The 17,081-nt window shown below is 40.0% G+C and overlaps 1 protein-coding gene across 1 annotated transcript in view; it reads right to left on the bottom strand.

Moving 5' to 3' along the window:
* Positions 1–16,712, bottom strand: part of ZC2HC1A (zinc finger C2HC-type containing 1A) — a 35,728-nt gene extending 19,016 nt beyond the window's left edge. Inside the window, exons 1-5 of the mRNA XM_032181006.1 lie at positions 16,642–16,712; positions 3,940–4,013; positions 3,192–3,308; positions 2,833–2,968; positions 582–730 (exon numbers count right to left, since the gene is read on the bottom strand). Of these exons, the coding sequence (XP_032036897.1) occupies positions 582–730; positions 2,833–2,968; positions 3,192–3,308; positions 3,940–4,013; positions 16,642–16,657 (492 nt within the window). The 5' untranslated portion in view covers positions 16,658–16,712. The remainder of the gene's footprint in view (positions 1–581; positions 731–2,832; positions 2,969–3,191; positions 3,309–3,939; positions 4,014–16,641) is intronic.
* Positions 16,713–17,081: the final 369 nt, after the last annotated feature.

The raw sequence follows: 17,081 nt of genomic DNA, 5'->3' as shown, positions 1-17,081 counted from the left end.
GAGAGATTTCTTCTCAGAAAGAGTAGTCAGGCATTGGGACGGGTTGCTTAAGAAAGGTTGGATGTCGTACTTAGGGACATGGTTTAGCAGGTAATATTGGTGGTAGGTAGACTGTTGGACCACATGATCCTGGATGCCTTTTCCGACCTTAATGATTCTATGATTTTTATTTGTCCACTTAAGGAACAGTATTGAACTGGATTCAGAAGACTTGCACAACAGAAATTAAACTCTGTCAACAAAAACTACTTTTACACTTCCTGCTGCTACCCTTATCTGTCATTTTCACAATTACACTTCCTGCTGTTACCCTTATCTGTCATTTTCACAAATCTCCAAATTACATCTATGACTGTTTTAAGCTTTTCAACTGCTGCCATCTGATTTACAAATCTCCAGTTGCAACTCTCACATGAAACAAAACACCTCTTCCATGCTTTGGTTCTAATAAAAGAATATTTTAGTGTCTAAAACAACAACATTACAGAATAAAATAGTTAATTTAAGGGCAACAAAATATTAAAGAAGTTTGATTTTATATCCAATGCAAATTACAATTTAAGAAAAATGTTTTTGTTCACCTGAGTTCTAGTAGGAAGCTTCCCTTTGGTATCAGCTGCCAGTTTCCCCTTATTAGTAATACGTGCTGCTTGTTCCTTACAGAAATTGATGTGTCTGTCGGCTGCATTTTCATTAAATCTCCTTTGACAATATGGACACTGAATGTAATCTTAAAAACATAAAATCCTAACATTAATAATGCGTTTTAACAAGTGTTATTTAAAAACAAACAAACAAAAAACACAAAGTATTTAAAAGACTTCTGAAGACCAACATCAGCCCCAAAGAAAATCAGCGTCGCTTAAATCTGAAAATGAAACACAGATTACTAGGGAAAAGATTACTGTCCACATGTAACACACCAGGCTGATGGATAAGAAGGACAAGAGTGGTTGAGAATCAGAAACAACTTATGTAAAATCAGAAACGCATTGAGAGATGCTACTGAGCAGGGAAGGTGACCAAAGAGGTAGGTGGACATGGCTGGGAATTCAGCTGTCAGGAAGTAGAGAAGAGAAGAGGTTTAATAAAGAATCACAAATACAGTTCAGTTTGTTCAAGATATGAAAGTACGTTAAAACCTTTCCCATACAGATAAGCTAAAGAAACAAATTATTCCTCTGGCAATTTTGAAAGAACTGAGTAATACCAACTGAAATACTGGAAATGACCATTTAAAAATAAATTAATAGAACCAGAAATATAACAAGATGACCTGAATCAAAGAAAACACAGCCAAAATTAGGAGACAGGATAATTGCTGTCTGCATTATTTTTTCCCCCAAGATAAATTTAGTCATACTATGAAGAGTAATGCTTGCAGGAAATATTAACATTGGGGGGGGGGGGGAAAACAAAACCAAAACAACACGAAAGGCTAAGTATTTAAAATCCTAAAAAATCCCTCATCTGTGTGTTGGAAATATACCCCTTAAAACATACTGCCTGTCAACAGTAAAGTATTTGGGCTGCAGTTTCAGATAGATGTTTTACTGCTTAGAGATATGAATTTTGAATTAATTCCTCAGAATATGGTATTCTAAATCATAAACATCTACTTTGGAAGAGCTGAACACAAACACAGCAGTTTAAATTAGTATGTTCCCAGGTGATTATAGAAATTTATTAAAGAAAACAAAGATTCAACAGTCATTGCCTCCAGAATGAATTAGACATTATACAATCCAAAATAAGATTGAGATTACATGTTACTACTCCAAATACAGCTGATCTAGTTTAAATAGTTAGCCCTTACAATAAACAAAATTTCAAATAGGTCAAATGTTTAATGCCTGGCAAAATATGAATCGTGACTCAAGAAGGCCACGGGAAGAACACAGCCTTCACAGAAGCGATGGCATGGGAACCTCGTATGATAACAGCAATCGTTTATTTTTACATGAACTCCACTACTGTCAGAACACTCAAACATAAACTGTACCTTAATAGATGGAAAGTCAGAAGTAAAAGAACTAATAACCATGATCAAACTAAGACAGGCCCAGACAGAAAATAAAGTAATATTAATAAGAAGAAATCCATGAAGCAAGCAACTATGGAAGCCCCTAGATTATAAAAAAAAAGGCCATTTGTAACTAGGGCAGGGCTGAATTCCCACAGAAGACCTCCAAAGCCCACTAAAGTAAATAGATCAGACAATAAAGGATTAACATGTACTCTTAAGTATGAGGATTTTATGTTCATCCTCTGTAAAATGCTTAGCACCAGACAGCCACCTGGCTATTACAGTTGCAGTATGGTTGAGAATGGAAGTGGTATCTGGAGATATCTGGCCCAACCCCCTGCTCAAGCATGGACACCTGGAGCAGTTTGCCCGGAGCCAGACAATACAGTCAGTACAGAAGAACTGTTAAGATTCAATATAAGCATTATACAAACTAATCAAATTAAAAACAGGCAGTATACATATACAGCCAAGTTCAATGTAAATCGGGTTGAACCTTCTCAACATCTTCAGGCTATTCTGCACTATTTCTATAGAAAATCCAATCCAGTGGCCTTCTCTGATGGAGTGACTGCATCAGTCAACATGGGAAGACCAACTGAATTATTTTATGATTATCCCTAAGCAGATGCTGTCTTGTGACTGGCTAGCATCCTTTGTAGTTTTCAGTACATTGCAATGAAATACAATAATCTTTATGAACTCACTAATACTGTGTTCCAAAAAAAAATCCATTTCAATTCAAATTTTTACGAATTGTTTAAATTACAAAAAAGTCTTTTAAGAAACTCAATTGTTTTACATACCAGGGTCATATGATGGCGGAGGTGGTGGAGGGAGTTTTCCACCATCTTTAAGATTAAGTCCTTTGGCTGCTCGTATAGTTGCTATGAACTCCTCATGCTTTCGTCTCCAATTGGATGGTTTTTTGGGAGGTTCTGGCTAAGAAGCCAAAAAAGAAATAACTTTATATGTTTGAAGTTCTTACTGTATACATCCTTTATTTTAATACACAATATTATGGTTAAATTTCTTCCAGATCCTACTTGATTTATCATAAATTGCCAGCAGAAACAAACCTTATTATAAAGCATACATATTTTGCCTAAAATGTTCACATGCAGAGTAAACCACCAGAGTAGTTTACATATAGAGTGTAACATACCCGTGGCTTAAGAGGTTTTACTGTGGGAATGTCAGTTCCTTCTGCTCTCTGTCGGCTGGAATCAAACGTCTTCCTTTTCTTTGCAGAAGTTTTTTGGCAAATTGGTCCATGCTTTTTCTATAAGCAGAAGAAATAAAGAAAAATGCAGAATTTTCTCCTGATGAGTACAATCAGACTGCTTTCACTCAAATACTTATGCCAACCATTACTTTTTGAACAGAACTACAGGAATTCACAAATGCATATACATGATCACAAAAACTCAAGAACTGAGGAAGAAAAAAAGGGAGGCACCTGTAAATGTTCCTTGCAAATAAAAAACTGATGGTAGGTAGGCAGCATTTGCATTTTAGGGACAAAACAGATCAGAGTGTCTGAAATTCATATTAACGTTAAGGACAATCCATCTTCTATTGAGACTGAAGAGGAGGGCATTCTGAAGACAACTAGCAGAACACTTCAATCACTAGATAAGATAGCACGATGCTCAGGCTTACATTTGCAGAGACCAGGAATAATTCTGTGGGGCCAGAGCAGATGCTTTTATAAGGACCCTAATTTTCAGAATATGATGGGATGCTGAAATAAAATTCACCTTCTTTTAAGGAACTTAAGAATTCCAGCTGTCTTGGTTTTTAAGTATTTGAAAAAACAAACATCTAGATTTACTTTATTTAGCTATACCAACCATTGCTTAACTCTTGTTAACTTATCAGACCTGGAAGCCAACAGTACGCATGCTACTTACCAGTGCTGCTGGAAAGAAAGTCCTTCCACAAATCCTACATGGCAACAGATCTCCAGTCTGCACTGTAACCTCACCTTTAAAAAAAAAAAAAAAAAAAAGGAGAAAAAAATGTAAAAAGCATACTTCCACAAGAATGTTTAAATTTGCAGTAAAAAAAAAAAAAAAAAAAAATCTTCCTGGATTGCTAACCTCAGCTGTCACTGTAAAAGTACGCATTCTTTGAACCATGCAGAGGCTGTGCAGATCAGAAAGGGAAAGCTAATATGCAAGTCCTTACATACTTTTCGAAGCAGTCAGGCCCAGTAACAAGTTGGCATGAATTCTAATGATTTACAACATGACACTCTGCACTTTTAAAGAGATGTCTGCATATCAGCATGCATATGACTGATTCACTGTGTGTCATATCGACAGCTCAAACAGACATGGAGAGCAATGATACTGGATATTTCTGGGTCTTTGAAAGAGAATCACCTGTTACAGCATCAAATGGAAGCCACATCCCATTACTTATTTCTATTAAGTTACACTATTCCACTTGCTCTTCAAAAGAAAAATTCTTGAAGGCTCTTTTTACAATCCACTTTATACGGGTTATTACTGATGGTTTACATAAGCATTTCAGAAGTGGCAATTCAAGCACTGGTACAAAAATGTAAACATTATACTTGACATACAACTGGTTTATAGAAATAGATAAAAGACTAACAAGCCAAAGTATCCGAGTCTAGGCAAGCAGGTATATTCATATAGTATGCATTAAGCAATGGAATTGTGTAAGAGATGAAAACTGCATAGTTTCCAAATGACAGGTATCTACTATATTTAGTACTGTACAAGAGCTGTAGAAATATTTTTATACCATGTGTATACATCTATCAAGAGGCAGTAAATTTGGATCAAGTTTAAGACTGGTTAGACTGAGCACAGAGGAAGAAACTGACATTTGCAGATGATACAGCTCTCTCTATTTATCCTGGAAAAACAGAAGCACTTTCTATAGACTTGTACTTCAGGCAAACTAATGGTTGAAACTATAAAAGTTAAGAACATAGGGAAGTTCAAAGGTTTGATCATTTTTTGTTACCAATTCCTCAGTGGAAAACCATTTTCCAACTAAACATACATACTTGTCAATTAACTGTAGAACCAATCCTAAAAACAAACAAACAAACTATCTAACTAACAAAATGTTTCAAGGCAAGCAAATGCAGATTCAGGCAGCCATGGTTCCCCAGAAATACATTTTTTTCCCCACATTTGAAGGCTAAAATTGAATAAGATTTCTGGTACCAATACATAACTATTAAATCTATTCCTGTCTTTTTCAATTACTCAAATGAAATACATTATCAGTACGTAAATATGCATGATGCATCAATTGTATCAATATAGTACAACAAGTTTTAAGAACAAGTCATACAAAATGTGTTCTGCAGTTTAACACATTTCTGTTCATACCATATTTTCATTATTTATACACCTTCTCCATGTAGACATGAATAGGCTCCTATCACACCGTAGCAGGACTGCACTGACAGCAATTTTGAGTCCTAAAGCTGAAGTCATAATTAAATTTCCTTTTCTGTCATCTAAATGCAAGCATATTTATGTGCACACAAGTAAGGGGAAACTAGGAAAGAGAAGACATTGCAGATAAATCTTGATTTCCTTCTGTTCTTCCATCTGACTTATATTTTCATGTTAGCAACACTTAATGGGAACTTCTTTTTTCCCCTCTCTATTTTAAATAATCATGTCTGAATTTTTTTCCAAAGGCCTCTTTCTTTAAAAATCTCAAACACGAGCACAACATTAGTCACAAGTAGCAACATGCAAGCTGCTCGTATGCTCGTACATAGTTCAGATGGCTGGAACCTGCCCTCATCTTTTTTTTTTTTTTTTCCCAAGGGTGAAGTTGGAATGGCATAGGCTTTCCTCAATTCTCCCAATCAAAAAATACAAGGTATGTACTCTTAATAATGCTAGCAGACATCACTGCAAAGTCTTGTTGAAAAGAAGAAAAAACACAACAACTTTCTATTATCACATTATTCTAATTTAATTCTCAGCTTTGCAGAAATTACCAACAAGTAAGAGATGTATTTCAGGGAAATACAAAGTGATGCCACTTGTTACTTTAATAAGTAGCTGAAATAAATCACAAATAGTGATCTTAAAATAATACAAGATTAACAATTTGAAAGAATTATTTCAAAAATCTGCCTTAGTAAATGAAGAATGGATTTCCACCCCATTCTTATATTCACTCAACTCTGGAATTCAAGTTTGCATTTAAATTCCCCATGGAAAAAAAAAAAAAAAGGTTAAAATAAAATAAAAAAAAGTAGTGCTCTAGGTGATCCTGCTTGGCAGGGGAGTTGGACAAGATGATCTTCAGAGGTCCCTTCTAACCTCGGCCATTCTGTGACTTGATAGACGCTCAGTGCTCTAGCAGTATTTACACACGACATACCAACACGTAGTAAGGAAAGCAAGTTAGCACTGCCTGCAGCTACAGTTACAGAGCTGTACTTCCCTGAAGCATTCCACGCTGCCAGGCAAAGCTATGTTTTCCAGGAGCTGTTGCTACTGCCACCCCTTTCCTCCCCATAGTACAGATCACTGACCCAAAACCAAAAGGAAGTTACTTTAAAAAAAAAAGTTGAAGCTGTACTGAAAATGGGAAGCCCACAGTTGTTTAGATCTGCACACTCATCCCTTCATTCCTTTCTCATTTTCGCCTTCTTTAAAGTAAAAAAAAAAAAAAAAAAAAAAAAAAAAAAAAAAAAAACCATAAAATCTTAACATTTCTCTCTCCTGGGCTCCAAGTCTTCCCTTACAAAGAGGTGAGCTACAACAACAAGAAACGTGGTAATTTTAAAACAAAACATGGGATTGAAATTGTTAAAGTTGGAAAAGAGTTGGTAGAAAGCTTTTTTTTTTTCTGAAGACATTCATGTTAGATACCTAATGCAGTCAGTCTGTATACTCGTTACACAGAAGCTATGTAAGTAACGAGTGACACAAATGAACAAAATAAAGGAGAGAAAAATGCTTACACATTTTTTCAGTAATGTTAAAAGTTACTATTTCATACACTAGCAATAAAGAGGATAATCTGGCACTTAGGGACATGGTTTAGTGGGTGATATTGGTAGTATGGCAATGGTTAGACCAGATAATCTTGAAGGTCTCTTCCAACCTTAATGATTCTACGATGATTCAAAATAGTAGTGTGTAAGCAATTACAGATGGCCAATTTCTTATACTAGGACTGAGTTTCTGTATCCGAGTAATTTTCTGTTATTACAAGCAGCATTGTGTGGTAGGTACCACCCTATTCATTATTATTATTTTAACTGCAAAACAGCCATTTTGGTACACGGTAACTCCTGTGCGCACCTACCTGCTTACACCAGAAAGCACATGGAAATTAGGTCTGAAGATGCATCTTGCTTCTGTTATTTTCCATAAAGAACAGAATGAAATTACCTCAAAACCAGTGTTAAAAACAAACCCAGAAAACAAGATGGGAGGTGGAGGGCAGTCCCTGTCACCGAGGGGCAGCCTTTCTCTTTCCTCCTGTAGTCAGCACTGGTGAGACCACACCTCAAGTGCTGTGTTCAGTTTTGGGCCCCTCACTGCAAGAAGGACATTGAGGCCCTGGAGTGTGTCCAGAGAAGGGCTAGCTACGAAGCTGGTGAAGGGCCTGGAACACAAGTCCTATGAGGGGCCACTAAGAGAGCTGGGGCTTTCTAGTCTGGAGGCTCAGGGGAGACCTTATTGCTCTCTCCACAACTACCTGACAGGAAGGTGTGGGGAGCTGGGGTCAGCCTCTTCTCACAGATAACTAGTGATAGGACTAGAGGGAATGGCCTCAAGTTGCACCACGGGAGGTTCAGATTGGAAATGAGGTGACATTTCTTCTCAGGAAGAGCAGTCAGGCACTGGGACGGGTTGCCCAGGGAGGTGGTGGCATCACCGTCCCTGGGGGTGTTCAAGGAGAGGTTGGACATGGTGCTTGGGGACATGGCTTAGTGGGTGACAGTGGTGGTAGGGGATGGTTGGACCAGATGATCTTGAAGGTCTTTTCCAACATTGATTCTATGATCTTTTTCATTGAAATTAATTATTTTTGGCCATAGTTTTCCAGCACAACTATGATTAAAAAAAAAATAGCAGTAAGAACATAAAAATCTTATCCTGAGTGTTTTTAGCCTGATAAAATGAAAAAGGAGTAAACAAAGGCAAAAAAATGTATAGCTGAAAACTTTGGGATTTCTAGGAGAAAAAAATGAACTGATTTATTTCTTTTATCTCCCTAATCAACAGTTAGAAGAAACAGGTTGTATTGAGATCACTAATAACTTCAGGAAAGTATTCTCTGAAGTGGCAACTGAAAATTTAGCAGTGGATGGTTGAATTTAGAAGTCTTAGAGAACTCTTTTCCTGATATGCCATTGCTCAGTACATATAAGACTCCCAAATGATAGCAAATAAGGATAAATCATGCGAGCAACAAATTTGCTAAGGAGCACTAGCTTACTCTTCTAGTACTTCATACATCCTCCGGGTTGTATGAGGAATACAACCCTGAAGATGAATCAGGAATTCACTAGCCAGCTTCATGGCTGTGCCTTGGAAATCCCTCCTGCCATGGCTACTTTCCAATGCAGAGATTGCCCTTATTTTGGTTACACAACCACAGAAGACCCAAAAACCAAGACCCAGCAGCTACATTTCCCTTTCCTTTCCCCATTTGTAATATCACTTATCATGAGCAGTTTACATGCTGGTGTTAAACATGAATAAATTTAGGTAACTTAGAGAAGGACATAATTATTACCGTTTAGATAAACACACTTCAGGAGAAGAGAATTAGGTTCAGAATGGTTATGTCTATACCAACTCAAGAAGTATTTCTGTTGAAGTGATGCCAGCACTATGATGCACAGTTTTATACCCTACTCTCCTACTGCCTATCTGAAACCAGCTCTTAAAAAGAGAGTTCAACTTACTGAGATGTTGGCTGTCCAAATTAAACAAATTGACTGGGAGTTTTATTACCAACACTCTTTACTTAATTCTCAGACTCTTACCACCTGTATTTCTGAACTCCTTGTCAGAGCTCTGCCTCCATGAGCTAATTGCTGAGTACAATGATCTTTCATTTTTTTCCTACCCGCTTGTGGGGAAGTTACTGAACGCTTTCCTTTTGAATATGGTCACCCATATAGGGCTGTGGGGCAACATACAAGGTTGATCTGATACAGTCAAAGCTAGCACAATGCTAGCTCCTACTATCAGGTTTTAGATTTAAGAAGTGTAAACAGACTCCACACCTGGAGGGAGCAGAAGCCTTCAGTACTGCTGAACAGCTATTGACTGAAGTTTCGTCACAGTTTTCTCTTTTGGAAAGCTTCGTGTTCCCATGTTATGTCTGTGCTTAGATACAAAATGCAGAATGCTCCAAAGAAGCAAGGCTGCAGAGATTAAAGCAGCACTTAGCCTTAATAACAGCATTTTGTCATGTTGTGAAAGCTGTTTGCCTATCCTTCAAAACCTTTAATTTATCTGCAGCAATGACAGTACTAAATGTCTTTGGTCAGACAACTGTGATGTTCAGAACCACCAAGCCTCACTGCAGTCAAACTTGCAGGAACACTCCAGCACAATTTCCAGCTTTAAGATCACCTACTCAAACCCCAGTGGTTTATAACTGTTGAAAGTCAGTAGTCAAAGAGTGCTCGCCAAATTTTTCTGCAATTTTTCATTTATTACTTTTAGCACAACTCCCATCCCATCTTTAAAAGCAAATCATTTTTTCCGCTTAGTTCTGTACACTTCAGGTACAAAAAAGTTTCAGTGCACACCAAGCGCCCTCAGTAACTGCGGAACTGCATCATCAAGCCACAGCATCTACGCCGTCATTCTCCAATCTATGTCCTCTAATCAGCACTGACCGGGTTGTATTTTTTTAAATCAACACAGTATCTAACAGCATTCATCACAGAAAAGACCGGTGACAAATAGCATAAAAAAGACTCATCCCTCAAAAATACTGATGCAGTGATACAGGTAGTGAAACGCTTGTCCAAACAGCTTAGTACACAAATTTTTATGAGTACCGAATAACAAAAAGATTCATGTACAAAAGTATAAAAAAGTACACCAACGGTGACTGAAAACAGGATGTTCTGTAAGTTTTTGATATTTTGATAAAGTTATTTCTGAGGTAAAAAAAAAAATGAAAAAGGACATCAAACTGCTTAACAATGGGCAGTACTTGCAATACATTGCTGAAGACTGTTTGATGGGAATGATTTACCCACCAAGCCAATCCTTCGTAGTCCATGATAGTTTGTAGGAAGAGTCAGAGAAAGGAAGAGGAAATCATAGTAAGCTCTCTTCCTATTCAAACTTTTTGTATACTTTAAAGTTTTTATGCAATTGGGTTGTTCACAATAAAGAGCAAACCAATCTACTTCTGTCTGTCTAATTCTATCTGCACTTAATTTTAGAGAAAAGACTGATGAACTCTTCATCTAATTCTGTATTGACAATGGAGTTTAATCTTGTGTAAACCTGTCACTTCTGCTTCCAAAAGATAACAGAAAGCAGCAAAACTTCAATTTCTTCAAGCTGAAAAGCTTCAGTAAAGCTTTCATAGTACCTCGTATGTTTTTATGTTAGCTCTCCAGCCTGACAATGCAAGTATACTATATTTGTCAAAATTGCTGTTATTGCACTGAACACAAGTCTGATGATGGTAAGTTCTGTATTACTGCCTTGAAAATAATATCAAGGAGAGCCCCACTGCCTCAAAGTGACAACCTGGAGGAGGATTCTATGAAGAAGTTATTTTTGTGACTGAGAAATGAATTGCACGCAGTCAAGAATGGTTGTAATAGCAGCACATGCACAACTCACATCACGGTGTGTTTCCTTCTTCTCTGTCTACCCTGCCTTCTTCCCTTCTTTGTTCGAAGTGTAACTTCTGATGTGAAAACATGCTGATGTCATACTAAGTATTCTTAAAAATAACCAGCTCTCCTGGATCCTCTTCTGTCTAGGACTGTATCTCATGGGATTCTTCAAAGCTGATCCCTAAACAGGTCAGAATCACCTGAAGTCCAGGTTTGTGATCCTGCTTTTTGCCCCACTCACTCTTTTCAGGATCTTTCATTGAACCACCTCATGGTCCCTCCTGCAGGCAAGGGTGCCCCAACTCTCACATCTTGAGCAAACACTTCCTTGTTTGTGGCTGCGAGGTCCCTCAGGAGTGCCTCCTTTTGTCAGCTCCTTGATCACCTGGGTCAGGAAGTTGTTAGCAACACACACCAGAAGCATTGTGGACTGTTTGTGCCCTGCTGTGCCACCCCTCCAGCAGGTAACTGGGTGGGTAAAGTCCCCCATGAGGATCAAGTCCTGTGAATCTGAGGCTCCTTCCAGGTACCTGAAGGAGACCTTCTTCCTGACCAGGTGGCTTGTAGCAGACACACACGACATGTCCCACGTTGGTCTGCCTGCTAACCCTGATCCATAAGCTCCCAGCTGGCTCCTCGCCTGTCCCACAGTAAATCTCCACGTACTCCCGCTGCTCTCCCACATAAAAGGCAGCCTCCCCGCTTGCCATCCAGCTGGTTCTTCCTGAAGAGCCCGTATCCAGCCACCGCAGCGCTGCAGTCGCAACCACCTGCGTGTGATCCCAGAGAGACCGTAGCCCTGTAACTGTGTGTAGACCTCCAACTCTCCCATCTTCCATCATCCTCCCTTCCATACCACTCCCCACGCTGAGTGCTCACATACAGGCACTTGGGAGAGGCACTCAATCATGTCACCTAACCAGAAAAAATCTCTAAGAGCTTCCCCTGTAATGCATACGGAAACACAGCAAAGCCCACAGCGACTAAATAGCGCTATTTGATCGATTTGCCTTCTGAATACATTATTTGGTCTTCTGTTAATGAGCTTTAACGTCAACCACTAGCAAGCACGTGACCTGCAAAAAATCAATGTATGGTTAAAGAATTCTGTTTTGGCATCATGAGCTCACTGCCCTCCTGCATTCAGCCGCAAGCACCATGACAGCAGAGCCAGACTGGCCTTCTGGCTCTGACCTTGCGCCAAGGCAACTCAGAGCAGCTCCTACTAACTGCACGCATTACTACTACTCAAAAGCACTTGGACAGAACAGTCCCTACCTAAGCCTGCCTGTTTGTCCGAATATTGCCTAGTTAACAGACTACAACAGTGTGGTAAAAATAGTGTTGATAATAAGCTCCATCTATAATAATAATAGTACTCAGTATATTATTTTTAAGGAATTTCTTTAAGAAGTAAGCTCTCCTCCATCACCTGTTGAACTCAGCCTTACAAACAGATTTTAATGAAATGAAACAGTAGCTTTTGATAATAACCACATCATAATGTGCAGGTAAAATACACTCTTTTTCCCACTTCATTTAACCCATTGAGTTCAATGGCGAGATCACGCCAGTTTCTGCAATTTAAGTTAAAAATGCACAGGGATATGATCCACTAGCTCTAAGATGCTAAAGAAACAATAATGTGAAACAGCTGAAGTCCTGTATATGCATTTTACTTCCCTTCCTTTAAAAATGAAATATATTCTTATAACACATTTCCCCCGTCACTTCCCCTATCACAGAAGCCTACATTTAGTTTTCAGAATTGTTCTTCAAGTAAAACACTTTGTTTCAGTTTCTACTCCAAAACAAATATTAACAAAAAATATAATTGCCTTGGAAAAAGTAAAAAACGTCCACAGTTATTCAGCATATTAAATGTAAAAATTAGATCACTCAGCAGAGGTGCAATTATGTGTAAAAGAGCAGTTTGATGCAAAGTCATAGTTATAATTGTGCTTTAATAGCTACCAGAGTAACAGATTCTTAAAAATACACATACCTTTTAAAAATATATATACCTTAATAATAGTTTTACATTTCAAAATGTCTTTAGTAGTTTCCAGCTTGCTTATTTCAGAACAGTACCATAAAATTAATTCTGCCTGAAACACACTTTCAGGAAAAAAAAAAGTAACAAAAAGGCAGAAAGCTCTCTTAAATGCAGCTTCAGAAAATGGCTGCCAAAGTAAGGACACATCCAGAGAGGCAAGACAAAGATGTACACTAAAGGGAAAGCAAACTCACGTTAATATTTTGTTTTCAAACAGAAATAATTTCCTGCAGTATGACAAAAAAAAAAAAAAAAAAAAAAAAAAAAAAAAAAAAAAAAGGAAAGGAGAGTGGGCACTGGCTCTTTCAGAAATTCTGTGAAAGCAAGCATGTATGAGTAAAACCATTGGATGCAAGCACACAAAACCCCACAGCAGAACGCCTGAACCATCTGGGGTGGGACACGTCAGCCACAATCAGGGTAAGCGAAGTGTCCAGAGGCAAATGCTATTTCAGCACAGGTCCCAGCTCCTGGGAGACAGTGCTGTACAGCAAGCCTTATTCTTAACAGACCTCCAGGGCACACCCAGATTGCTCAGAGACTAAATGCTTAATCACAGCAGTCCCTGCTTGGCACCCGCAAGGGAAAGCTCTGGGCTGGAGACTGCAGGCTATTTCCTGAGCAAGCAGCCACCCGTCCCTTTCCAGCCACAACCAGCCTGCCCCAGCTGCAGCAGCGGGGGCTGGAGATGGCCACTGGGGCTGGGCAAACACAGCCATTACCTACCACAGGGAGCTGGACTTTCTCCCTCAGACACAGCTGCCCCGTGCCCTTTATTCCTCAGGCAGCAGCAGCACTGACCCGCTGAGATGGGCTGCGAACAAGTGTGAGAAGAGGCATTTCGTCAGCTCAAGCAGCTGTTGTCAGCATCCTCCCAGAAAAAAAACAACAGACTGGAGAGCAGTCAAACATGCCGATGTGACAGTGACAGCTTCTTCCCTGCCAGCCAGCAGTGACAGCCACAAGCACATGCTGGCCCGTCAAAATCGGTCCTGCCATTCAGCACGTGCTGGACTGCCCAGGACAGGGCTTTTCAGCTCACTTTACTGTATTTTGCAGGCACGGAGAGTCTACCGCTCTAAGCATTTTCACCAGTAAATTAAATTAAAATTGAGATACAGCCAAACACTGAGAAAGTGACAGAGTAACAAACGTCACACTAGGAACATGAGATTTAAGGTTTGAAGTATACATCAGACTTGTCACTTGTAATGACGTGTGCACACTAATTCCTTTTTACAAAGCTCACAATCCTAAATTTCACTTTCAGTATCAGTGTAGTAATACAGCAATGCTGGTATACAGAGAAAATAATAAAGCACACTTTAAAAAAAAAAAAAAAAAAAAGAAAAGAAAAGGTGAATTTGGAAAGATACATTTAAGTCACACAGAAACTTACTTTGCTATTTCACTGAACATTTAAACTTGCACACTGCAAGAAAAATGTAATCACAACATCAGAAATATTAATCAGCTTTTAAATGTCACCAGTGCACATCCACAAACCAATTAATACACAGTCAACTCTCCACACTATGGAAAGAATTGTTATTAACTGGGTAAAGTTATTTCTTATTAGAAGCATGCTTGCACAATCAGAAATAGATCCCACATCTATATTGCTGAGCTTCAGAAAATTAATGCACCAGTTCTGGAAGGCTGAAAGCCCAGGCCAAGCATCCCCAGCCTGAGGGGGCCTTCCACAGTCATAAAAACATGCCAGCAGGCTGCAGCCAAAAGCCCAAGTCCTGCCCCCCACCGTAATTACATCCCTCACACTCAGAACTGCCGGCACCAGCTGTACAGATCAGCTCTGGGAATTCATTTTGCTAAGCCCCAACCCAAGACAGGGAATGGACAGAGACAGATTTCAGGAGCAGCCCATGCTTCAACATGCAATAAATATGACTGTGGAAGTGTGCTCCTAAGTACAGACTTAATCTAAAATGGCAACCAGCAGCAACGTTCTGCTGATGCCAGTAAAGCAATAACAACAAAAGCATGATGTCCAAGTGAAATAATTCATTATTGCTATTGGCTTTGCCTTCATTTTCCTTTCTTGAGGCTGCCTCCCTACACAAACCACATTCAAGCCCAATCTTTGTGCAGAGACAGCTTAAAGTGAAAAACTGTGCAAAAGCCCTGTTTACTTATGTACACTGCAGCTCAAGCAACACTGATAAATCATGTTTTGAAGGGGAAAAAAAAAAAAAAAAAGAGTATTTTGTGTTTTGGCAATGTTTAAAGTAAGAAAAAAAGTACAAACTGACCCACAAAGATACAGAGAATTATATTGCTCAGTTTCAAGAACTTTAATACTTAAGGACACTGAATAACAGGGTGGGATGCGAGTCTTCACAACCAAAGGTCATCTCAAGTTTTAGAAACGTATTATTACCTAAGCTATTCTTAAATTAATCTTGAGTGTTCAGAAAGAACATTCCACATCCCGGAAAACAACATTACTTTGATAATACTTCTGAAAGTACTTTGAAGAAAAGCATCAGAGAGCAAACATGAGTTAGCTCTACAATTTAACATTCTTCCTCCTACCACTCCCTGTGCCTACTGAAATACAAAGAGAAGGTAAACCAGCTCCAGAAGTCAGAACACTGAGAAATTCTACCCCAAAAACAACATTTCTCAGGCTTCCACTGTAACCTGTAGATCATTTTTCTTCCCACTGTCTGTTATGAAGGTACCAGAGCTTATAAAACACAGCTGGCATAGCTGGCCTTGCTAAGCTAGCTCACAGCCAAACCAATTGATTGATGAGCTGCAGATGATATGCAGCCCCAGCTGCAGTCAAACACATTGCTGACTCAAAATTAAAGCAGGCTTTCCCTTTCTGGACAGGCAGCATGGGATTGTCATCAGTCAGAGACAAAAAAGGAATTATTTGATACAGCACTGGACACTGCCTTTCAGATTTAATTAATAGGCATTAATAGTAAGCAAGGCATAAGAGTAAATTAAATAAGAGAGAACCTTTTTGGATTTGAATGTCAAATCACGTCCAGATTTATTGCCTTGCTGAAGTCACTAGCCATATGAACAGTCTGACTGTGAGCTCTATTAAGGAAAGAAGACAGGTATTCATTGAGAATTACCTCTGTTCTCCAACTGCGCTAGAAGGGACACAGAACAAAGGCCAGCTGGTGCTGCCTCCTGTTTAAACACTCAGTTACCTTTAGTAAGGCACAGGGTGGAAGCCTTAATAACTATTTTGCGACAGCTACTCAGAACAGGCCTGCATTTTTTTTTTTTTTTAATATGGCTAAAGCAGCTCATAAAGCACCGTAATGACAGACCTACTGACATATCCTGAAGGCGAGCTGCAACTTCTGGAACCCCAAACCGATACCGACAGATACTCCGCAGAGCAAGGACCCCTGAATTCACCTGGCACAGTATAAAGTTGCTCATAGCATCGACAAGCACACAGACAGCGCACTGACCGCTCCCCCAGCGTTATGAGCGCTCCCTGACACCCAGCTCAACCCTCCGCCTGCAGAGATAACAGGGCAGCGCCTCCACGAAGCCCCCCCGGACCCCAGCGGCCCGGGGGCTCCCTCCCCACCCGCGGCCGGGCTGCGGCGGCGAGGCAGGGCCGGAGACAAAGCGGGGCCCTGCCCGCCGGGCTCCGCGCGGGGCCGCCGCCCCTTCCCCTGCTCGCCACCCCACAGCCACCGCTCGCCGCCCGCCTCAGCCCCTCACCTTCCAGCCCCTCCATGGCGCAGCCCCGACCGCGGCCACCGGCGCCCAGCCCAGCCCAGCCCGGCTCGGCTCGGCCCGGCCCAGCCCCGCCGCCGCTGCCGTGGCAACGCCGCCAGCGCCCGGCCCGCCAACATCCGCCGCTGCCATTGGGCAGGGCGGCGCGGGCGGGCCCGGCCCTCGGGGCTGACAGACAATTTTTTATTTTTTTATTTTTTTAAAGCGTTATTTATATTTAAACCTTACCAAAATTATCATTGTCTTTATACACTTAACAACCATTTCTCTGGTTGTTCCAGACGAGTCAGTCCATACAGATTTTCTTGTCCATAAAACCCTGGCCATGGTCACAATCACACCTGGGAATGTACCTCAAAGCCAAACAAATACATAAAAACTTAAATTCCACCTGAGATTTTGGCCACGCTGCCTTCCCTGCATTG

The sequence above is a fragment of the Aythya fuligula genome, chromosome 2 (assembly GCF_009819795.1).
Source record: "Aythya fuligula isolate bAytFul2 chromosome 2, bAytFul2.pri, whole genome shotgun sequence".
Classification (NCBI taxonomy): domain Eukaryota; kingdom Metazoa; phylum Chordata; class Aves; order Anseriformes; family Anatidae; genus Aythya; species Aythya fuligula.
The sequence above is the reverse complement of the archived record's forward strand: the minus strand, read 5'-3'. Positions and strand labels throughout refer to the sequence as shown.